Source organism: Caenorhabditis briggsae (genome assembly GCF_000004555.2).
Source record: "Caenorhabditis briggsae complete genome, chrX, whole genome shotgun sequence".
NCBI lineage: Eukaryota > Metazoa > Nematoda > Chromadorea > Rhabditida > Rhabditidae > Caenorhabditis > Caenorhabditis briggsae.
In genome coordinates, this window is record NC_013491.2 from 18075105 (window position 1) to 18099024 (window position 23920).

Consider the following 23920-nt stretch of genomic DNA (forward strand, 5'->3'; position numbering starts at 1 on the left):
TTTCCAAAATAATTGACTCACAGAAATAGCTGAAAAACTAGTAAATTTAAAAAAAAACAGTAAATGCAAAATTCTAGGTCTGTTCATCCTTCAAAAGTCAAAATGATCGGACACTTGACAGTCGAGCTCCACACTTCTGAAAATGGTCGAAATGGCTCAAAATCAACTGAAAAAACACGTTTTTGTATATCTTATTGACCATTACTGTAAATATATATGTACAGTTATGGATACGTCTTGATGCTTGTCACAATCTCCACAATATTTTGGCTCTTGGTGGTGCTCTTGTTTGCCAGCTGAATTGCAGACGGGAACAAATTACATCCGAGAAAATCCTTGACGTCGCGCCAGATTTGCGCTTGTTTTCGAGCGCTGTTCGCAATTATCTGGTTGGTTCGAACACGTGAATAGCGGTCGAACGTCTCACCAAGCGCGTCTTCGATAACTTCGAGAAGAGCTTCGCGTTCTTCTATCTGCAAAAACAACGGATTTGGATGGGTAGAATAGAAGATAAATATTTTTTGAAGAAGGTTTATGTTTTCAAAACAGATTTTTGCATATTAAAAAAATGACTTTTAAAGTAACTCAAAAATTTTATTAAATCACGATACAACAACACTCACATCTTTCAGACTTGGTGGTGCTTCACTCTTCCTCCTGGAGTTTATCACAATGGGTGTTGAGTCGGTTTGTGTGGATCTCACACAATTAGAAACATTGAGGAATTCAACACTTGCTGTCGAAACATGCTTCTTGCTCTGGAAATACTTTTTTGTTTTTTTTTTTTTGAAAGAATCTTCTGTGTTGAACTCACTGTTTGGGTCGCCATATCATTAGACAATCTCGATGTAGCCAATACAAAAACACTGTCAGTTGAAAGTGGAGATAATTCTGGTTTCGACTCAGCTCTGCCCTCGATGTCTTGCGCAGACTTTGACCTTAAAACATATGCATATGTTTACGTCTTTATTAATCGACTCGCGATACCTTGGAGGGAGAGCCACTTCTAATGAATTTTTCAGCGGTCGATTTATTATCACTCCGTTTTGACGTGAATCAAGCGAGGCGAAAGTTCGTTTCGGGCCTGGAAAAAGTTGAAGGAGTGGAAAATAAAACTTGGTGAAACGTAGTTTAGTAAAGGAGCAACTCTGCATGCGTATAATCGTACGTGCTCTTTCTATTTTAAGGTTTCGTAATGCGAAAATTGATATTGCATTCATACGTAAGATTCATGTTAGAGAGAAAATGTAATAAGGAATTTTAATACTCAAGGATTTCGTCTCAAAGGCGAAGGGACATCACAAATGTTTGAGTAAATATCGCGAAAAATTAAGTTTGAGCTCATTTTTCTTGGATCCTGTGCAAGATATGAAGAATGTGTCAACTGATAAAATGCAGACTGTATTATGTTAAACAATTCATCAGTTGAAAACTTTTCCATATCTTCGACAGGAACCGACAAAAACTGACTGAAAGTTGAAAGATTAGGACGTTTTCATTACAGGGTTTACGGTAACGGCACAACCATAATATTTTCCACTTACTCAATGCTTTATGTTGTACAGCTAAAGCGTCATTCAACCGGATTCCAGAATAATTCGATTGCATAGAACTATCGGATTCTGATGACGTTTTCAACCTTGCCCTCTCCTCCATAAAAGCAATACTTTGAGCTGCCGCATCTTTTTGTTTAGATTTTGATGGTTTTGGGCTGTGATTCAGTTGTGGTAGTGAGACGTTCTTTTTTTTCTTTCGAGACCCTGAAAGCCAAAACATTGAAGATATGCACTTTCTTGGGATCAAAAATAATTCCTTCTAGAAATCGCGAACATGTTCTTTTTCTCAAATCCCATCTAATACGTCCCTAGGTATTTGTTTAATCTTCAAACATTTTCTTTTAATCTTTAGACAATTTTTGATTTTAAGCTGATCTTGAATAAGCCATCCTGAGAAAATCGGAAAATCTTTTAAAAAATTTCCAACACACACACCCACGAGATTCCCTGTCTTATCTTTACAATTTCCTTGATGCATATTTGTCATTTTCTCATATCATAAAATTATATGACGCACCAACCAAATCAAACGATTAGGAGCCTACTGCAGTGTGTGTGTGTGTGTGTGTGTCATCCGGGATGTGCTCTATGTTTTTTTCCCCTAGACAACGTGACGTAGTCCCTGTCACGGAAGTCCAAAAGGTTTCCCTAGCCTTTCGTCAAGGATGTTAAATTTCGGTTACACTTCTAAAACCAACCTTTTTCCATGCCATTACCAGCGTCCTTGTTCTCGTAGAGACCCCTACAAAATTGTAAAATGGTATACGACTCCTTTTCCGATCTTAGACCGTAGTCACAGTCACAAAAACGGATAACTGTTTTTGCAAAACAGACACAAACAAAGAAAATGAGAGGAAAAAACGGAAATGATCGAAGTTCACTCACTGTTGCGTCGGATTCACCAAAGACGGAAGATGCGAGGCTGCAACCGTCGTCGCCGATTCCTTACCGAAGCCGTTTGGAGTGACGTCAGCCACCGGAATCGGTCTGCAGATATGGCAAAAATGAGATGAGAGATAGTTATTGGGAAAAGGATATCCTTTTTTCAACTGTAGGTGTCAAGAAGTATCTCTTATTCTCACCAAAGAATTTTTGAATGAAAAATTGTACATAAACAAGGGCCAAGGACATTTGAAGTTTGGCAAATATGGTCTTGGGAAGGTTAAACCAACCTTGTCAGAAAAATTCTTAGTACAGGTGCAATAAGATATACAAAAACGTATTTTTGAGTTGATTTGTGGCATTTACAGGAGTGATATGCTTTCAATCAGTTTTGCTTTCAAGATTTTGGACGGTGTAAAACAGACCTGGATAAAAAATTTGCATTCATAGGATTTTTTGAAAGTTCCTAGTTTTTCAGCAATTTCCCGATTTCTGAAAAATACCAGTTTTTTACGTTTTCAACAAAAAAGGTTGTTGGCTCGTTCAAACAGTTTTTGCCCGTTTTTTGTACTAAAAACGTAAAAAACAGGTATCTTTCTGAAATCGGCAAATAGCTGAAAAACTAGGAATTTTCAAGAAATTCTGTAAATCCGAAGTTTCCAATGAATGTTTGTTTTACACCCTCCAAAGTTCTCAAAGTGATCGGAAACTTGAAAGCTAAGCTGCAGACTTCTGAAAATGCCAAAATTCAAGTGAACTACTGTATATTTTCTACTTATACTAAGAATTTGTCAAAATGATTGGAAAGCAGGTGAAAATTGCGTTTTTGTATATCTCCTTGACTAGTATACTGTATCTTACAGGATTTTCCTCATACCTCATCATATTACGAAAAATGCCGCACGATCGTTCAAAAAGTAGTTTTGAAAATAAGAATAATAACGGATTTTGCTTCAGTAATCAGATCAAAAAAGATTGTGTCTCCGAAAAAATTGAATATGAAAAATAGAAAAGAAGAGCAGCTTCTCGAAGGCAAAAACTCAACCGGTGTGAGATAAGCGGTTTGTTTATCCACAATTTTTTGGCCACAATCAAAAAAGTGACAAAAGGAGAGGGTTCTTTTGAATGCTCTTTTGAATAACGCACTAATTCTTTTGAAAAATATCAGAATATCATGACGACTGGAGCGTAGAGAAAAGGGAAGAATAGGGTAGGAGAAGAAAAGGGGGCAGAGTTTAGCTCATGATATGAAAATGCAGGAGAAACGAGCTAGTTTGTCTACGAGTAGGGTTTCCACTAACGAATTGGGAGGAAAATTTATTTTTCAAATTTTCATATCTTGCGCTTTTTTCTTGAAATGGGAAAATAGACAATGTTAATGTTTTTGTCCTAGAAATTTCTACAAAATTCTGTGTCTTCCGCTTTCTGTATCACGTAGTCTACAGTATCCCCATCTTCCAACTCACGTATGAAAGTGTCGAAACGATTGATACCCCTGACATCTGGCTCATATTTTGCTCGTATCACACTATTTTCAATCGATTTTCCCACAACTACCAGGTCCCGTTTCTCAATGGCTGCCACTCGTTCTCGAACTGATGCACCATACTGTCTCACCACTGGCATGTACTTTTCTGCAAAAATATTGTTTCCGGGTACTATTTTTTAAATGATTTGTCCTTGTTACGAAGATAGGGCTAGATATATTTCATGGAGAAAAAAACATAGGTGGGGCTATGATACTGTCTGATTTGGCGAACAGGAAGCAACTAACTTGTGAAAGAGATAAAGAGGTTAATGAAAAAGGATAAAGAAGGATGTGTAGAAAGAAACCAAGATATCATTTAAACAAAAACCAATCAGTAAGGGGAAGTAGATTAGGAAATAAAAAACATTGAAGGGTAACTGCGAAAAAAATTTGTTTGGATTACTGTATTCAAAAAAATTAAAATCCTGCGACTGGAGTTTTCGATTGGAACTGTTTCTAGACATAACCAGATGGAACAACAACAAAACAAAAGAAGAAAGGAATCATTTCAAATTACCGTAACCAATAAGATCCACAAAAATTCATTTTTTGGTTGATTTTCGGCACTTTTGTCCATTTTCAGGAATCTGGACCTCGGTTGTCAAGTTTCCGATCACTTTGAAAAGTTTGGAGGATATAAAACACACCTAGATGGATAATTTGAAGCTACGCAATTTTTCAATCATGCATAGCTTTTCACCTACTTCCCAATTTCTGAAGAACACTTTTTTGGTCCTTTTAAAAGTGTGTGTTCCAGCAATCAACAGACAGCTGAAATGTAGAGATTATCACAAAATATTGTGAATGCACAGTTTTCCATATAGGTCTGTTTTACGCCTTCCGAATTTTTCAAAGTGATCGGAAACTTGACAACCAAACTCCAGACTCCTGGAAATGACTAAAGTTGTCAAAACATCATCTGCGAAATACGTTTTTCTATATCTTAGGGTCCGGTACTGTGGAAAAACAATCGCGAACTCCAAAAAATAACCTACTGGGGGTTACTGTAAATCTTAAAATTGAATGGTTCAATTGTAAGACATCACCAGACAAAACAAAACAAAATAAAAACAGAAAAAATTTGAAATACCGTACCCATCAAAATAAATACGGATTCTCAAAAAAAATATAGTGTCAATCGGGGGAAAAAAGTAATAAATGAAGACTGGTGAGAAAAAAAAAGGATTGAGTTACTGAGAAGACAAGATGGAGATGGAAACCACGACTCAAAATCCGTAATCGTCTTCTCCACACCATTTTTTCATCTTCTCCACTCTTTTTTATTCAGGATATGCCTGCTTATCTATATTTGAGCTTCTCACCGCCACCGGCTCAATGTATGAGTGTGTAAGTGAGTGTCTCTGCTAAAGAAGATTATATCATCTAATGTTTTTCGTTTCCTCCTTCAGATTCATCAATTTTGAAGAAGGTTATGTCTTTTAGGGAACTGCAAAAAATCGCGCTATAATCGGAGAAAATCGAAAAGGAAATTTGTACAAGGTTACTTTAATGGATTATGTATGCCTTTCTTATTTTTTGAAAATCAGAACTTTCGTGAACTGCCATGACCGTGAAGCCCATCAAAAACAAGAAAAAAGAAAAGAGTGTTCACTATCATAAAAATTATTTGTATCAAAAAAAGAAAGAAAAAAAAATATATATGCATTTATATTTAATGAAAAACATTACGAAATCCTGAGAAAAACTCATCCGGAAACCCCGAGAGTACTCCAAGATACTTCAGAATTATGCATGATGACGTGAAAGACAGATGACTGCTCTTGATGACGTCGCAAAATTTTTGCTATTCTCACCTGAATATTTATTCAGCATACCACTAAAAATAGATGACTTTGTGCACTTCACCCTCTTTCCGGCGTCTCTAAATTCAATCTGTATGGGTGGTCTTTTTTTGATCTCCCTGACAAGGGAATCTCAACACCTTGTAAACCCAGATTTTGTGGAAAGTTTCAGGATATGGTAAGAATAGCCTATATAGACACATCTCAAAATTTTAGAACCCGCAATTTGTTGTGTTAAACTTTAAATTGACCGAAAATTCATATTTCAGGCATTTTCTCAAAAAAATTTTTTTTTCGGATTTTCCACGATTCCCCAAATTTATTCGAAAATTTAAAATAAATTTGATTGTTTTTAAAGAAAAAATTTTGGAATTGGAAATTTCATGCAATTCTGAGTATGATACAACAAATGTCATATTCCGAAAAATTCTAGAAACTGAGAAATTTGTTTTTTTTTGCACTGAAAAAGCGATTTTTAGTACTGAAACTGATATAACTTGGCTGGAACTGGCTTGCGGATTCTCAAATTTTGGAGGTGTCTTTATCGGAAAATGGGTTCACGTGTTGAGGTTCCCTTGTTAGATCTATGATGTTTAAGACATTCCTGAAGCTACATATTTGCTACGATCTTAACTATTTTGTACTCGTTAACTAACAAACATCACAAATTATTCCGGCCCTTGTCAACAAAAAAGGTTTGGCGTTTGATGCCCCCGGTGAGCGATTTTTTCTGAATTTCTCGACTTTTCTTTCTCCTGTACACAAAGAGATATCCGTTTTCTTCCCATATACTCATTTTCTAAGAGAAAGTAGTACAGATTTAGTGATCATTATCACAAAAATGGCAATGCCCATCTCATCTCTTCTATCCTATCCGATTTCTCCGATTCCTGACGTCGCCGGTTATCTCTCTCTCTCTTTTTCGAAAACTTCTTTTTTGAAAAATTGGGTGGGAGAAGATAGATCGTCTAAGGAGCTAAACAAGGTCTCGTCTCAAGGACATTGAACCAAATCATCAAACCCCTAAAACCCGCCCCATTTCGGATGGTATATAAAGCAGGTTGAAATACTGTTCAAATCACTTCCACAACAAGTCAACTAGGTATAGCCTTCAAATCATCATGCAGTCGATTGTCGTCCTCGCCCTCCTCGTCGCCTCTACCCAGGCCTTCCTTTTCGGTCCAGGAGGACTTTTCGGAGCCCCAGCTGGAGGATGTGATCCATGCGCTGCTGCCAGAGCCTACCCACAACAACAGCCAGCCTACCAACCACAATACCAACAACCAGCTTATCAACCACAATACCAACAACCAGCTTATCAACCACAATACCAACAACCAGCTTATCAACCACAACCAGTAAGTTATACAGTAATCCTATAATTCTACAGTACTCCCATAATTCTATTTCATTTTCAGGCTTACCAAACTGCTCCAGCTCAACACTACCAACAACCAGCTCCAGTTCAAAACTACCAAACCGTCTCTGAGCCAGTCGCTCAAACTTCCGGAGGAGCTTACGCCCAGGCCCCACCACCACCACCACCATCTTCCTACGCCACCGGAGCTGCCTCTGCCGGATACAAGAGATTCCATTAAACTGCCCCTTCTCAATTTTCTGATGATCTAATTGTATGCTATCACTCAGGATGCTTTTCAGTTTTATGTTTTCGCATTTATCTTCCTAACTAGTTATGAACTAGAAAATGGACTTGAATAAATCTATTTTTCTTGAAATTTAGTGTGTTCAGTTTTATCAAAATAGGTCCAGTTTGTTTTGGAGTGCGAATGGAATAATCGTATTCGCAAACTTACATCAGGTGTTCGAAGCAAACGTTTTTGTTTACTTATGCGTACTGATACGTATTGATTTGAACTGGTTACGAATAATATTGAAGTTGTACATAAAAGTAATGTATGGGTTGTGAAGGTTACATATTACCCAGTGTTTATCATGATAGTCGTTGAAAAGTCAGCTGTTTAAGTAAAAGTTTTTAATGGGAAGTTTTCAACTGCACATAAATTACAGTTTTCCTTCCTTGGATCACCTCTTTTCTTCAAATCTGTTATTTTAATTCTAGTGTTCTAGATAATCATTTTTCCTGTATCTATGGATTCCAAAAAAAGGTGTCCAGAACATTGATAAATGCCCGCGAGATCTTCAGAAGATTTCAACTACATTTTCACTTGAAACTGAAATTTTTGTCGAAAAATTTGCCAGATGGCTGGATTTCTTCACAACTTTCTAATGTTTTTCAAATCTTCTAAACATCTCCGAGAAATGTAATGATTGAGTAATCTAGATTTAAAATTTCACAATTTCCAGAAACCAAAACGTGTCTACTGGCTTTTTGATTCATTGACCCATTGACTCATTGGTTTTTTTTTTCCATTTTCGTGGTATTTGATCATTATAATCACATCGAACCATTTTTTTTCTGGATGTATTAGTCATAAAAAGCTTTTTCCAAAACATTCATCCATTCCCTTAACCATATTTCTTACCGGGTGGCTTCAGCACTATTAGTACAAAAATTCATGTTTTTTGTTTAGAAAGAATTTTTTGGGAATTTTTGTTTTCAAAGTTCTGGGATGTCTTTTTTTCCATTCCTTCATTTTTCTGAATGCCGTGTATGCGTATTAGAAAGTGCTCTCTGAAAAGGTAGGGAAGAATAGAAGATTCCTGGTTTATGCCTTTTTGATTTATCCATTTTTGCACCAACTTCTTGACGGTAGAATGTTAGTGAGAAAAGTTTTGAACTCTTGGAGGCACTTTTTATTAATAGATGAGTTCCGGTACGGTTTCAGTGCTTCCAATTTTGAAAGGTAAAGATTTAAAAAATAGAAGATATTAAGTATGTTCAATTTCCAGTGTTCTAAGTTTCAATGTCTCAATTCATGTGGTGGTTGGCTGTTTTTTTTATCCTTGTTCTTGACAAGATCGATTTGATCTTTTTCCGGATGTATTAGTCATAACAAATTGTTTATAGAACCTTTATCTATTCCCCCAATCAATTCTCTCTCCGATAAATTTCAACATAATGCTTGAACAAAAAACAGTGCCCCTCGTTTTCGTGATTTGTTTTGTTATTGACCAGAACATTTTTCCAAATGTATTAGTCATAAGAACAATTTTCAGAACGTTCATTTATTTTCCCAAACATATCTCTAGCCAATTGATTTCAACACAATTTAAACATAAAATTTATGTTTTTCAGTCGGCAATTTTCGGAAGCTTGTTGTTTTTAGAACATTCACGTACATTTTCGGAACTCTAAATCCCGTAACTCGTGTATCAGAAAAAACTCCATGTGGTGCTTGGAAATATAGAAAAGCCCCTGAAACTAAAAAAATCCTCATATTCATATTATTTTAATACATTATTTTTACACATTCTTCATGGTACAGTTTTAGAATTAATACTGCTCGGAGGAACCTTAGAACAATACATTGGTGGGCTCTTCTAATACAGATATTTAATTTTAAAAGGTAAAGCAATCAGAAATTAGAGCATCTGCCGTTCTTCCCAGTTTTCCCATCCCCTATATCCTTCTTCTCGTAGTCTTTTAACTGTCATTTTGATTTTTGTCCTTGACCAAAACAATTTTTTTCGGATGTATTAGTCATAACATTTTTTTCTCAATGTTTTAGTCATAACAAACGGTTTCTAGAACATGCATCTATTCCCCCAAATCATGTCCTCATAGATTTCAACACAATGCTTAAACAAAGAATTTCATGTTTTTCGTTTTGACAGAAAAATTTTTGAAATGATTATTTCATCTTTCAAAATTGTATCAATTGTTTTAATTGAATGCTTAGTTTGCATAGAATGTAGAATTTGAAATTTTCATCAAAATATATAAAAAAAACTTGAATATCCAGAATTTCTTGATACCCAACGTAGGATTAGTAGTATTCAGAACAATGCAATATTTTTGAGATTTCATAACTCCTGCTAATTGAATAAAAAAATCCTTCCGAATGTAATGACGTTCAGAGACTTCAAGGTTTCAATTCTTCCAATTCTTCAAGAATGTTAACAATTAGAAGATACCGTAAATCCTGTACTAGAAGGGCCAACCCTTCTTATTTCTGTGGTATCTGTAGGAGGGCCCTTTGATTCTAGAGGCAACTCTAATAAAGGTATTTCAATTGAAATTTTTTTCAATTTCAAGTGCCTCCTTTCAATTTCAAGTGCCTTTTTAATACGGGTTTTACGGTTTTCCGTTTCTCAATATCCCAAAATCACGTGGTTCAAACTGTCATTTTGATCTTTGTTCTTGGCCAAACCATTTTTTTTCCCGGATGTATTAGTCATCACAATCTGTTTCAAAAACATTCATCATATCCCCAATCATATTTCTCTCTTATAGGTCTCAACACAATTCATGAGCGAAGCATTTTATTTTTTTCGTTTTGACAGAAAAAATTTGGGATGATTGTTCAATTCATAATTTTTTTTCGAAAATTTCTGAAGCATGTTTTACTGAATTATCCAAGTTTGTAGAGTCATGTAGATATTTCTAATACAAAAATACACTCAATCAGCACACTGAAAACTCAATTAACAAAACATTTCAAAGTGTGAAAGTAGAGATGAATCGAAAATTGGCGAAAACATGGCATTTTAGATGTATCATGATTCCTATTCATTGAAAAAGAATCCTTTCATAAGTATTGTAGTTCAAAGATTTCCTGTTGAGAATTCCAATTCCTTCAACTTCTCGGAAGTTTAACAATTATGTGACCGTGAAACCTGTATCAGAAGGACCAACCCTGTTAATTTTGTCAGATCTCTAGAAAGGTACTTTCATTAAAATGTCTCTCTGATTTCAGGGGCCGTTCTAATGTAGGTTTTACGGTATTTGCAGTTTTACTTAATGTTTTTATTTTTGATTTCCCAACATCCCAAAATCACGTGATCTGTAAACTGTCATTTTGATCTTTTTTCTTGACTGAACCATTTTTTTTCCGGATGTATTAGTCATAAAAAATTGTTTATAGAACATTTATCTATTCCATTCAATCATATCTCTCCGAAAAATTTCAACATGATTTTTGAACAAAGCATTTCATGTTTTTAATTTTGACAAAAAAATTTGAAATGATTGTTCAATTCTTTCATGATTTTTCGTAAAGCATTGCCAATTTTTGGGCGTATTTTTCATGCCTCCTATGCAAGGTGTCAGAAATGTGTCAACTAATCAAAAGTTTGTGATATTATGATAAACATCTTTTTGGTTGACACTTTTACTATAACTTTGATAGGGTCCGAGATAAACTGGCTCAAAGTTAAAGGATAGGAGACGGTTATATCACATGTTTAAAAGTATTCAAATTAACGGAAAATTTTCGATGTTCAAGAATTTCTTCTCATCATCTAATAGTTAGAAACATTTGAAAGTGTTGTAGTTTAGAGACTTCATGTTCCAAACTTCAATTCCGTCCACTCCTCCAATGATTTTTTTTCCCATTCCGTTAGGCACACCTTAAAGATTTTTCGATACGAAGGGAAGCAGAAAATGTTCTTATCAGAAAAAAGACAGCTTTTATGTTTCCAATTTTATGACTCAAACAACATTTTGACTTCTTTTTGGACTGGAAAAATATATTCGCAAAAAATAATTTGATGAAATTTTCCTCTCACATGCCATTATTTTGAAACAAATTGCGCAAACGTTTTTTTTTCTCCCTACATGAAATCGCTCCAGGCGGGCCAAAAAACGACGTTGTGTGTATTCCCCGTTATGGTGTTTGCACAGTGTTTGCGTTGAGGAGTGCGCACCTACCTCTTTTTCACTCCGCCAACGTCCCCGATTGTATGTGTTTTTTGTGTCTGTTCGTTGTCTTCGTTTGGGATCGTCAGGTCACTCCTGTTTCTTCTTCGCCGTCTCTGTCTCCTTGTCTTGCGCACTCTCTCGCCTCAGTATGTCCTCCTTTTGTTTGTTGCGCGGTAGCAAATTGATTAATGCAAACCAGAATAGTGAGAAAAAAGGCTACCGGGCTGTCTTATTTTAATTTTTGCTTCATTTTCTATGAATGTTTCTAAACATTACAATTTTTCACTGATAATTTGTGAGAAATATCCGTTTTGCTTGCAAATTCATTTTTTTTTCTGAATTTTTTTAATCTCTATTTATGCATTTTACACACTATGGGAGTAACCTATAGTAAATTTACGATTTTCAGCCTCAAAACTGGGTTCATAATATTAGACAATGGACGAAGATGAGGAATTCCAGCTGGCTCTTGAAATGTCAAAGTGAGTATAGTGTAAAAAGACAGCTGACAAGGTTGAAGGGCATTTTTCCCGTTTTTTTTTCTGTCTCTTTTCTTCTATCATCATGTACCACGATTTCAGGAAGACTTTCAAAGACGAGCAAAAGCTGAGATCGGCGAACTTGGATCTGATTCGTTTCGAGTCTCCAGACGAATCGGTACGGCAGAAGAAAATCAGACAGATCAAGCAGTTGTACGAGGGGAACACGTCGAGTCCGGGAACATCGTCGTATTCTGGGTAAGCTTTTTGGTTTGAAATGATGAGAATTAACATTTGGGTGATTTTAGAAGTGGCAAGGTTGTGAAATTTGATGATCAGCAATAAAATCGGTTTAAATAACTGAAAAATCCAGTTTTTTCAACATTGGTTAAAAACGATAAAGCTTAAGAAATTTAAAAAGTTAGAAAACGAATAATATCTGGCAAAAACGAAGTTAAGATATCGGACTTTTGTTTTCATAGCAATGAAATAGTTGAAATTTTTGAATTTACGACTCCCGAATTTTAGATTTTTCGCCACTAAATTGCTTCGTATTCCAATTACCCTAATTAGTTCAAAATTAATGAACCTCGGAACCATCCACCTGACAATCTGGAGATTTTACAGTAACTTAAGAATTTCAATAAACAGATCACCTGATGTTAGGAGTGAAAAAAAGCAATTGAAACTAAGTTTCATGGAGAATATATATTATAGCTCGTTTTGGAAGCTCTAAATTGTAGATTTTGACAAGTGGAATTCAAGATAGCCCCAATGAGAATTTTCTCCTACAATTTCATCTTACTTTATAGATCCGTTGCCACAAGCCCCACCGACTTCCGCCCGGTCTACAATGAACCACGAGGAGTAGGCCCACTCGCTCACTCCCAATCCTACCCACATAACTTCTTCAATCCGTGGCAAACAGCTCCGGCTGCACCACAGAATTCACAGTTCCCCGGACCGCCAAGACCACCGAAGCCAGATCAGTACAAGTTTCCACCACAGCCATCAATCGGATGTGAGTTGCAACTAGTAATTTTTCAAAAAAAAATGGCGTAATTTCAGTGATCCAAGATCAATATTTTGTGGCACCCCCGCCGCCTTTGCCACCGAGGCAGTCTCGAATTCTTCAAACTTCCCCTGTAAAAATCAACCCGAGTTCTCCGGTGTCGTCGACACCGTTGAGACATTCGGCACCGTCGTTCAGCCAAGACCAATTCTTGTCGCGTGAGTTTTGTCATTCTTGGGTTAAACACAATGGGACGAAAAATGCAATGTAGAACACGTGCTCCAAACTTGCTTTTTGAAAGGAAAAAAACACTGCGTTGAATTTTTTTCCGAACTGTGTCATTTGATAATTTTGAGAAGCGCGATAATAATATTTAACATAGGGATCAATGCAGCTTTTCGGATGACTGGGGTATCAGTACTACAGAAAACGTCGAAATGTATCTGGCACTAGAAAAAGCATCAAAAACCCACTTTTGTTGATTAAAATCTGCAGTTCATGCGCGGCAGAAGCCCATTTTTGCTTGAATAGTCGATTTTTTAAAGAATTCGTGATAAGATTTAATTTTTTGTATTTGCTGTAACAGAAGCCAATTCAACGCATCAATTTTGAGCTCAATCATCTTGAATTCTGCAATAGATGTCAAAACATTGTCAACAGATAAAATATTAGTGATGTTATCATTAATTAATATATCAGTTGACACATTTTTAAAATCTCTCACAGAAATTGAGATAATTGAGCTCAAAGTGGACGGCTTGGGTGGGTTTTGATTAGAACCAGTACGGTATAATAAAACTATGGGATAACATTTTAATGTTTCAGCAATCAAGCCGTTCGAGACAAGCTTCGACTCAACTATCGAGAATCCAAACGATAGTTCTTCCAATGACAGTACTCACCATGACCACAGCGTTCAGTACCAACCGTTAACCCATCTTCTCGTGCCATACGTGATGGAAAACTTGAACTCGTCATATGGAGCGCTTCTGGTCGGAGATCTGATCGATTTGAGTTGCAATGAAGACGCATCCATTGATTCTCAGCACGAGGTAAGACTTTTGAGGCGTTCTTCTTTTGTTCAATTGTTGATACCAATCAATGTATCGGTATCCTCACTCCCGATTATCTCCACTTCCTTTCACTATGACCACACAAGTGAAACAAAGTGACCCTCGGCCTAAGATAGGAAGTTTATCATTCTCCCCCTCTGCGAAACAAATTTAAATTGATTGGTTTTTTTTGTTTCTGCCATTTATTTCTCGTTCACATTAGACCCCTCTTTTAAAACTTGAACTAAAAGGAATTCCAATTGTTCTTCACATTAAGATTTAGCGTTTTCAAGTACCTAAAACTTTTTTGTAATGGTTGAAAGTGTGTTTTTACAGATCCGAAAAGAATTCGATCCGCTGTACGTATCTATCAATTCTACACTTTCACCGAATTCCTCTATGCCAGCTGTTCAAATCTATCATGCCAAACCAATTGAGGGTATGTTCAACTAACTTTCATTAAACCAAAAACTAACATGGTATGGTTTTTGCAGAACCAAAATGTGTGGAAGATGTGAAGCGAAAAATCAGTAGTGTCGAATTTCCATCGTCGTCGTTTGGTTTGATCGGCTGTCCAAATGCAATTGAGGAGCAGGTCAAGAAAATCTGCAAGCGGAATATGATCATGAGGGAGATGTTCCCGGATTTCTTCATTGCACCAACGGTGAACTACATGACGACTACAGCAAGTACAGTAAAAGTTGTGGTGTACAAAGACTACAGGTACGGTTGGGAAAAACAACAAAAACATAGAAAGGCAGTATTTGAAGTGAGTAATTGTTCTTTGCCCTATCTACAGTATTGGTCAATAAGATTTTTGGCCATTTTTAAGAGTCTGAAGCTTGACTGTCATATTTCCGATAACTTTGAAAACTTTGTATTTACATAATTCTTTTAAAAACTCCCAGTTTTCCAACTATTTGCCAATTTCTGAAAGATACCCGTTTTTTTGAATTTTCAATTGAAAAACCGGAAAAAAAGCGATGTTTTCAAAAAACGGCGAATAGTTTCATAAAAAGCTAGGATATGACGAGAAACTATTTGAATACAAAGTTTTCAATCTAGGTCTGTTTTACAGGCTCCAAAACTTTCAAAGTGATCAGAAACATGACAACCAAGATCCAGACACGTGAAAATGTCAAAATATCCAAGACTCAATTGAAAAATGCGTTTTTCGTTTTGAGATAATTTTCAAAAAAGGTTTGCGCAGATTTCTAGAAAATCTCAAAGGCTGAACGATACTTAAAAAATACGTTTCTAATCTGAATATACTCATTTCTACCCGGAATTCCAGACGATAATCGGAAAAAATATTTTGCTCATTTTGCGTCAGGATTTCCAAAAAAAAGTTGTTACCATATTTTTGGACACAGAACCAAAAAATTGATTTTTGGGAAGTCGTTTCTGCAAGCTAACATACGGCGAATAATTGAAAACTGAGAAATTTCAAAAAATCTAGATCTGTTTTACGGCCTTCAAAATTATCAAAGTGATTTGAAAAATGACAGTCAAGCTCCAGGCTCCTGAAATTGGTCAAATTGACCGAAACTCTACGGAAAAGTTATGTTTTTGTGAATCTTATTGACTAGTACTGTAGTTCTTCTCAACCACTCTCCTTTCGACCACCAATTGCCCAATACATAACCTACTATATTTTTAGTTTCAAACAAAATGACCGAAAAGGGAAAGCAATGATCTGTGCCATCGAACAAACAATGGACATCATCACCGCACAAGCTTTGTCCTCGTTTGATTGCTTTCTGGACGAAAATAAGGTTTATGGTCTGAAGGTCAGTTGGGCACTGCTACTATTAGCACTAACACAGTTCAGTAGCATTAGCTTACACTGTCTGAGAAAACAACAACAGGGAAAAGTGTGTTTCAAAGATTCCACTTTCGCGAAAAAACTTTTGTGTCGGACATAATCCGGTAATTTTGTAGAAAAAAGGGGTGGAACGTACGTCACTCTTGAGATTATGTCTTGCAGTAGCAACGGCAGCATCAGAAATCGTAGTTTATGCCAGGATGTTTCAGATCTACGGCTTGAATCAGTTTCTGGCAAAGGACAGCTTGCTGGGAACCAATTTGTACACTGGACATTGTTTGCTTAATGGAGAAGATGTGAAGTTGGAAGTTGGAATTTTCGAGCCACAGAAAAGAATCCACGAGCAGATTTTGGAGTCCTGGAATTCGATGAAGTGAGTGTAAACTATGAATTTTTTATCCTATTTTAATTGGTTACAGAAGTCAAATTCGATACTCCACCGTGGTTGACAAAGAAGACATTGAGAACACCTTTGGGCATTTGGCCCAAGAAATGAAGATGTACCAAATAGCATTCAATGATGGGTCCACTTTAAAATGTAGGTGTTTTGGATTTATTAATTAATGAGATATACAAAACGTACTTTTCAGCTGATTTTCGATTATTTTTGACTATTTTCAGAAATCTTGAGCTCGGTTATCAAACTTCCGATCGCTTTGAAAAATTTGGAAGCTGTAAAGCAGACCTCGATTAGAAATATTGCATTCATAGAATTTTCTGAAAAATCCTAGTTTTCAGCTATTTGCCAATTTCTGAAAAAAAAACCTGATTTTTCATGTTTTCAGCACGAGAACCTGCAAAAAAGTGTCTTTCTTGAGTTGGCAAATAGGTAAAAAAAAACTAGAGATTTTCAAACATTTCTGTAAATGCATTGTTTTCAAGCTAGAACTGCTTCACACCCACCAAAATTTTCGAAGTGATTGGAAGCTTGACAACCAAGCTCCAGACTTTTGAAAATGGTCAAACGGCCAAACATGAGAGATTTGTGTCAATTTGGGGTTTTTCGAGGTAGAGGTCACCGAAATTTCTTAAGTTTGTTATTTGTAAAAAAAAACAGCTTTGACTTCAAGGGTGAAACAAGTGCAAATCACACAATGGTAGTAAAATGCAAGCTGGAATATGTTAAGTTTCTTAACAATTTAGGTTGCAATGAAAGAAAAACCCGAATTTACATAATTCTCTCATGTGTGAAAATGACCAAAAACCTTAAAATTTTCTATATCTTGTTGATCAATACTGTAACTCAAAAAAATACCAAATTTCAGTGTCAGCATCATCCCAAAGGGTCAAGCAAACTGTCCAGCTACTTTGTAACAGCCTCCATCGAATCGTGCCAGAGAAACTCTACAACGAAATGCAAAAGTATCTGGCTGCCACCACGGAAGACCAGCTTAACAGTCATCGCAACGACTTTCTCCGTGAAATTCATTCATTTTTGGAGCTCTACTGCAGATGTACTGTCAGTGGTTACAATCTTCCTCCACTGCAAATCATCACAAAACCAAAAGTCGAGGTGTTGGAGAAGATGGATTTTCTTCAAATCATGCTCAACTCTGTACACTCGATTCCAGAAGACTGGCAAAGAGAATACTCAGAGTTTTACATGTCGGTTGATTTGTACTATGGAACGCAGGTTCTCGACGGACACAGTAACAAGATTCCAAAGAACATCAAGAAGGATCAGTTCTTCCCTCGTATTCCACTGGATCTTTATGTAAGCGTCGAAATTTTCTACATTAATCATTATCGACCTTTTTTTTCAGGCGAAATTCACTCGCCTCCACCTCTGTACATATCCACGGGAGACAAGAATTGTGGTATCGATCAGTGGAACTCTCAAGAACAGTGCTCAACCATCGAATGACTATAATCCGGTTGTCGTGATGTTGGGGTATTGCTCAGTGCCGCTGTATGATGAGCATTTGTGAGTTTTTTTTCTTTCCTTCAAAGTGTAATCCTGACCTTCCAGATACATGCGCCAAGGTCCCCTCTTCTTGCCATTGACTCTTTTAAAGAAGAATCCAATGCTCAAGCCATTCGGACCATATCCATTCATCAAAGACGCGCGCGATCCAATTTTGATCATTAGTTTCAAAGTCTGGGATACGGAAATCTTCTTCCCAAACGTTGTCATCGATTTGCAATGCATCCCACAAGACTTCTCTACACTCGACGTGGAAACGCAAGAGTATCTCATGGAGATGATCGAGAATCAGGATCCGTCACGATTGGAAGTGGATGATCAGGATTTGATTTGGCAGAAAAGAATGCATTTGACAAATCAAGCGGAGGCCCTTCCACTCGTTTTATCGTCCCTTCAAGATTGGAGTTTTGGATTTGTGGTGAAAGTTTATCAGATTCTTGAGGAATGGGCACCACTGAAGCCGGAGACCGCAATGGAGTTGTTGTTGCCACAGTGAGTTTTCAACTTCTAGAAAAATTAATAAGTTTTAAATGTGAAGAAATTATTAGAAAAAAGACGAAAACAGAGATTCAAGTATTAGGTTGGTAAGAAAGTTTCTTCCTTTTTGCCAGTGTCGTTTTTGACGCTCGATATCTGGTCATCCAAGTGGTTTAGCGAACCAATTTTTTTTTGTTGGAGAGCTGTGTTCAGTGTCTATAAGATACTAGATTTTCAAATTTTTATCTCTCTTCGTGTTGGAGAAATGACGATTCTTTCGGTCCTTATCCGACTGCACATTCGCACCATGATTATATTTTAAATTTGTTTTGGTCTTCAAGCACCTGGTATTCGCATACAAACAGTGGATGTATATAAGGGACATGTTTTGTCACCGCCTGCCATTAGCGTTTGGTTCGAGAAATTCAGCCCAGGAGAGTTCAGTTTGAATGATGGCAACAGACTGGTGAGCCTGGATCTATTTCAAACCACTCGTAAAATGTCAAAGGCATTATCCGATAGTCAACCAAGTATGGTGAACGGATTGAAGTCTCTTGGAAAAACCCAAAACTGGGTTGATTCGTACCTCATATTTTTAATGACTACGATATGAATCGCCATGTTGACATAAGCATGGTTCTCCTATCATTTCTTTGTACGTTCAGTTGGGTGAGGGATCTAATTACCATGGATGATACTTGGGTAAGTTACTCTACCAATGTGCGGACGGGTCAGTCGATTGACAAAAAAGAGCTAGCTCTGGACGTCCCGGAACCCAAATTTCCGGGAAAAATGAGTATGCTATGAGTTTGATGGTCGGTCAAAGTAATGTAGACCGGGAGCTTTTAAATGAAGATACCATTTTAACTGCCGCCTTGTAGAGTTCCTAATTAGAACAAGTAAGTTTGGCAGTGCCATAAAAACGAGGAGAAAAAACTAAAGTTCGCTTCCAGCACGACAGTGCGAGATGGCCCGTGACTAGAGAGGTCAGCCAAAAATATCATGTCGCCCGGCTGAACTATTTTTTTGCACCTGTCGTATTCTCTGGATTTCGCCCATTCGGATAAATGATCGTTTGGAGCTCTCAAGCGTCATCTTGATAGAAAACATTTCAATTGAAAAGATGACCCCAAAAAGGAGTTTCTCATTTTTTCAATTGCAGCCCTCGTCGTTCTGGGCCGATAGAATCGAGAAATCACCAGAGCGTTGCCAGACAATTTGATGCTAATGGACATTACTTTCATAGATCTAGCCCCCTCCGCATTGAAAAAAATTCGTACATAATTTTTGCGAAAAAAGAAAGAAACTTTCTTTCCAACCTAATACATTCAAGTTAGTTAACAACAGCTATCAAAAACTTCACAACGTTCAGTAAGATTAATAAAACATACAAAAACAAATTTTTGAGTTGATTTCTTGCCAATTTGATGGTTTTCAAAAGCCTGTAGCTCGAAAATTATTTTTCGGATCATTGGAAAGCCATTGGAATAGCCGAGCTCCAGGTTCGTGAAAATGGTCAAAAACTGAAAAAAGTTGAAAATTATGTTTTAGTGTATCTTATGGACCGGTAATTTTTATGTAAAATCAGTAAAAATGGAAAACATAGATTCAAAGTCCTGCTAGTCATTAAAAATCCGCTATCAGAAGCGTGTTAAGGCATACATGCATGAGATTTAGGCCCTAAATAAAAGATGAAACTTCCATGCCATCCGGTTACTCAAAAATTCTAACTTTATCATTTTTGTGCTTTTTTTTCTAAACATGTGTTGTTTTCCGCAACAGCCGCAGTTGCGCGTCGCGGTGTGTGCATTTAATGCTACGACAATTCAGCTTTGAAAATATTTTAGGTTCATTTATTGATAAATCTCACAGGTTTTAAATTAAAATTTCGAGAAAAAAACATCTCAAAAATATCTACCCATCAGAAATCCTATTTTATAGGTACCCCGATGAACGAGTCCGTGCTTATGCCGTTCGATCGCTTGCCAGAGGCTCCACTGATTTCCTCTACCACACAATCCCCCAAATCATCGAGGCTCTTCGATTTGAGCTTTATGAGAAATGTGCACTTGCCGACTTCATTTTGGAGCTCTCTTTTGTCAGCTTGGACTTTACTTTTGAGATCTATTGGCAACTACAACAGCGGGTAGATCATTGCGCAGTCGATGATCTTCCATATGCCATTAGATGTCAAAATCTGCAGCAAAAAATCATTGACGAGCACAAGAGTCAAGATTTGAAAGCGGATATTAAGTTGCAACATGATTTGTTGAACGAATTGGATTCGATTCAGGATGAATTGAGAGCGAAATCAACTGACAGCGATTCTGACAGACTTCACCGCCTAAAACTTCGACTCGGTCGCCTGGATTCTCAATTATTGACCAAACGAGTCCGTCTTCCAATTTGTCCTGCATTCGATTGCACTGGAATCCGAGTTGATGAGTGCAACATCTTCAATTCGAATGCGAAGCCACTTAAAATTGTGTTCCGAGGACTCAATAAGAACTACTCTATTATTCATAAAGTAAGTTACATTCTATTATATTTCCTGAAACAAAAAAATCAATTTCAGCGCGACGATGACATGCGGCAAGACTCATTTGTATTGAAAATGGTGAACGAAATGGATCGCATTTGGAAAACCAATGGACTCGACCTCCGCATGATCACATTCCGCATCATGCCAGTCGGATATCGCCGTGGAATGGGAGAGCTCGTGTTGAACTGTGCGACACTTTTGGAGATTCAGAAGGAAGATGGGCTACGCGGTGTTCTCAACGATGAAGTGCTCCGAAAATGGCTCATCAAGCACAACAGCGATGAGTTTGCCTACAAGAATGCGCAGGATAATTTCATCAGATCTTGTGCCGGATGGTGCATTGTCACTTATGTACTGGGGATTGGTGATCGGCACAACGACAACATCTTGTTCACGAAGAACGGACACGTTTTCCATATCGATTTTGGAAAATACATGGGGGATTGGCAGATGGCGGCTGGTTTCAGAAGGTGAGAAAAATGTTTATCTCTCCGATTCCATGTCGGCATATACCGGCTGTTCACTCGCCTCAAAATTCGAATTGTGGTGGTAACAACATATCAGATGCAACAGCTCGTCAATCTCTACACTTTCCAATAAGAGTCGATTAGTATTTGAATCAGTAACTGGGCGTTGAGGCGGGCAAAAATCATCAGCTCGGCTAAAAATGCCGACCCGGACCACAATACCGCTCTTCAAGCCGGTCTTTTCTTATTGGAGATGTTATAGCTCTCTGAATTTTTATAATCTGGCATTCTAATTTGCTCACAATTTGAGTTTTGAATTGAGATAGACATGTCGACATGTATGAGAAATATTGGAACACCAGTTACTCTTTTTTTGCAGAGATCGAGTCCCATTCGTTTTCACAACCGAAATGTTCTACGTGATCAACGGCGGAAAGTCACCAACTCAACAATATCAATTGTTCATCGACTACTGTTGCCAAGCGTTCAATCATTTGAGACGCAATAAGAACGTTCTGACCAATCTGCTGAGGATCGTGAGTTGTTGTTATTTGTCGTTGATTTCCACGAGCCTAGAGATGGCAACGGGGTTCCCGCACAGCCCCGACCCGGAGATAACCCATTATGAGTGACTGACTGAAACAATTGACTTGTAACGTTTATGTTATCACAGTTTTCGAAGATTAGGTTATTTTTATGTTTGCGATGCAATTTGTAAACTAAGAGAGCAGCGACTTAGCCTCATAGCCAACCCTATAAAAATAAATATCTTACAGATGGCTTGCTCTGAAATCTCTGGAATCAATCCGAGCTCTCTTGCATTCGTCGAGAAAAATCTAATGCTGGATCTTTCGGAAACCGACGCCACTGTCCAGTTCACAGCCATGATCCAAAACTCGTTGAACAGCTCTTCGGTCCGTCTGAACTTTGTGGCTCACACTTTTGCACAGTTCATGTCGTCAAGTTCGAGTTTCGCAAAGCAAGATCCACACAAGCTCAGCTTCGTTCCTGAATTGTTTACGTAAGTTTGAAAAATAAGAGATCTCAAAAATAATTTTTTTTTAATTCAGCATGAAAACTGACGGACGAATTTCGAAAGTGGTTGTTGTCACTTTTGAGAAACACTGTATTCCAAACAAGATTTATGTAAGTTTACAGAGTGTGAAATATTTTGAATCTTTTCAATTTCAGATGTACAAATTAGAAGTCCACCGTCGAAACGTCACTGTCCCATCGTTTATCTACCGGTCGTTTGCAGACTTTGAAGAGCTGCATAGAAAGTTGCGAGAGAGGTTCCCGGCCATGGTGTTGTCTTTGAACACCACTTCCAACATGCGGTCAAATGTCAGAGCCGTTGCTCAGAAGAGAATGATCCATGTGCAGCAGTTCTTGATCTACTTGTTCAACCAAGTCGACGAGATTTGTCATGTGAGTTTTTATTCTGTTCATTTTTGAACAGAGGATAGGGTTCACTAGAACTGACATTGAGCAAAGATTGATGTCATAATCATTAGCTTGTGGCTTAAATTCTCATAAAAATTTACGATTTATGCCGTTTTCACTGGTTAGCACAAATCCTGAAAAAAATAGTTTACAATGACCTACCAAAAACAAAGATACCGTATTGCCTCTGAAAGAAACCCACCCAAACTGTCAACTTCGAGCTCAATTATCTCAGTGCCTGTTACAGACATCAAGCAATTGTCAAATGATAAACTATCTATTATAATATCACCAATAATCTATTAGTTGTCAAATTTTTGATATCTTTTCGAGGAAGAGAGATAATTGAGCTGTAAACGACTATAAAAGGAATTACGGCATTAGGATATTTTTGAAATTGCTTCCTCATTTCCAGTCGCCTTTTCTGATAATTTCATGATTTTCAAATACACTTCTTTAAAACAACGAATCAACTAACTCTCTTTTTTTGTAGTGCGACCTCGTCTACACATTTTTCCATTCGATCCTGCGTGACAACAAGTGTGACACCTACGTGGATCACTCTGGAATTGCTCCACCAGACTGCCAAGTCTTCTTGAAGCTCCAACACAACAGTGTGAAGAACACGCTCAACGTGTTCGTCGGTTAGTGTTTGTTGAAAGTATTTATAAAAAAATTAACATTCCTTTCAGGGCATGTGAAAAATTTGCCACTTCTTCAAACCGGTCAACCTCCGGATCCATACGTCAAGATGTATATCCGACCAAATTTGCAAAATTTCCCGAAGAAGAAGACAAACATTGTCCGCGATACTCAACATCCGACTTTCAACCAGGAGGTAAGTACTAAAGCTTTTGAATAATTCAGTTTGCTCGCCGCAGAGCAGCTGAAATGTTTAGTTTCCCAGATTTATAAATCAGCATATAAGTGTAAGAAAGATATGTATTTCAGTTCACATACGAAGGATTCCCAGCCGATATGCTGAATTCTCGAGTTCTAGAAGTCGACATCTGGAACAGCTCTGGAATTCTTGAGAAACACAAAATGTTCTCCATGTGCATCCCCCTCATCAAGCTGTACCAAGCGAAGGAGTCTCGGAAATCGCAAAGAGTCGTCGAAGGATGGTTCCAATGCTATAAATATATTTAA

At 37.3% G+C, this 23920-nt stretch overlaps 3 protein-coding genes across 3 annotated transcripts; 2 read left to right on the forward strand and 1 right to left on the reverse strand.

Moving 5' to 3' along the window:
• Positions 1 to 224: 224 nt before the first annotated feature.
• CBG07673 lies at positions 225 to 4064 on the reverse strand (the record flags this gene model as incomplete). Its single annotated transcript, XM_045240481.1, has 6 exons — positions 225 to 473; positions 624 to 758; positions 815 to 938; positions 988 to 1084; positions 1545 to 1760; positions 3905 to 4064. The coding sequence occupies 6 exons, from the start codon at positions 4062 to 4064 to the stop codon at positions 225 to 227; spliced, it is 981 nt and encodes a 326-aa protein (XP_045093468.1).
• A 2825-nt stretch (positions 4065 to 6889) lies between these two features.
• CBG07671 lies at positions 6890 to 7366 on the forward strand (the record flags this gene model as incomplete). The annotated part of the gene is made up of 2 exons (XM_002645869.1): positions 6890 to 7126; positions 7187 to 7366. 2 exons carry the CDS (start codon positions 6890 to 6892, stop codon positions 7364 to 7366), a joined length of 417 nt encoding a protein of 138 aa, XP_002645915.1.
• Positions 7367 to 11988: 4622 nt separating this feature from the next.
• Positions 11989 to 23920, forward strand: Cbr-piki-1 (the record flags this gene model as incomplete). The annotated part of the gene is made up of 20 exons (XM_045240482.1): positions 11989 to 12032; positions 12132 to 12287; positions 12842 to 13050; positions 13098 to 13259; positions 13867 to 14093; positions 14430 to 14532; positions 14588 to 14879; positions 15754 to 15892; positions 16128 to 16291; positions 16338 to 16456; positions 17184 to 17632; positions 17682 to 17842; positions 17888 to 18334; positions 20261 to 21331; positions 21708 to 21909; positions 22105 to 22349; positions 22399 to 22756; positions 23265 to 23415; positions 23464 to 23609; positions 23723 to 23920. The coding sequence occupies 20 exons, from the start codon at positions 11989 to 11991 to the stop codon at positions 23918 to 23920; spliced, it is 5043 nt and encodes a 1680-aa protein (XP_045093469.1).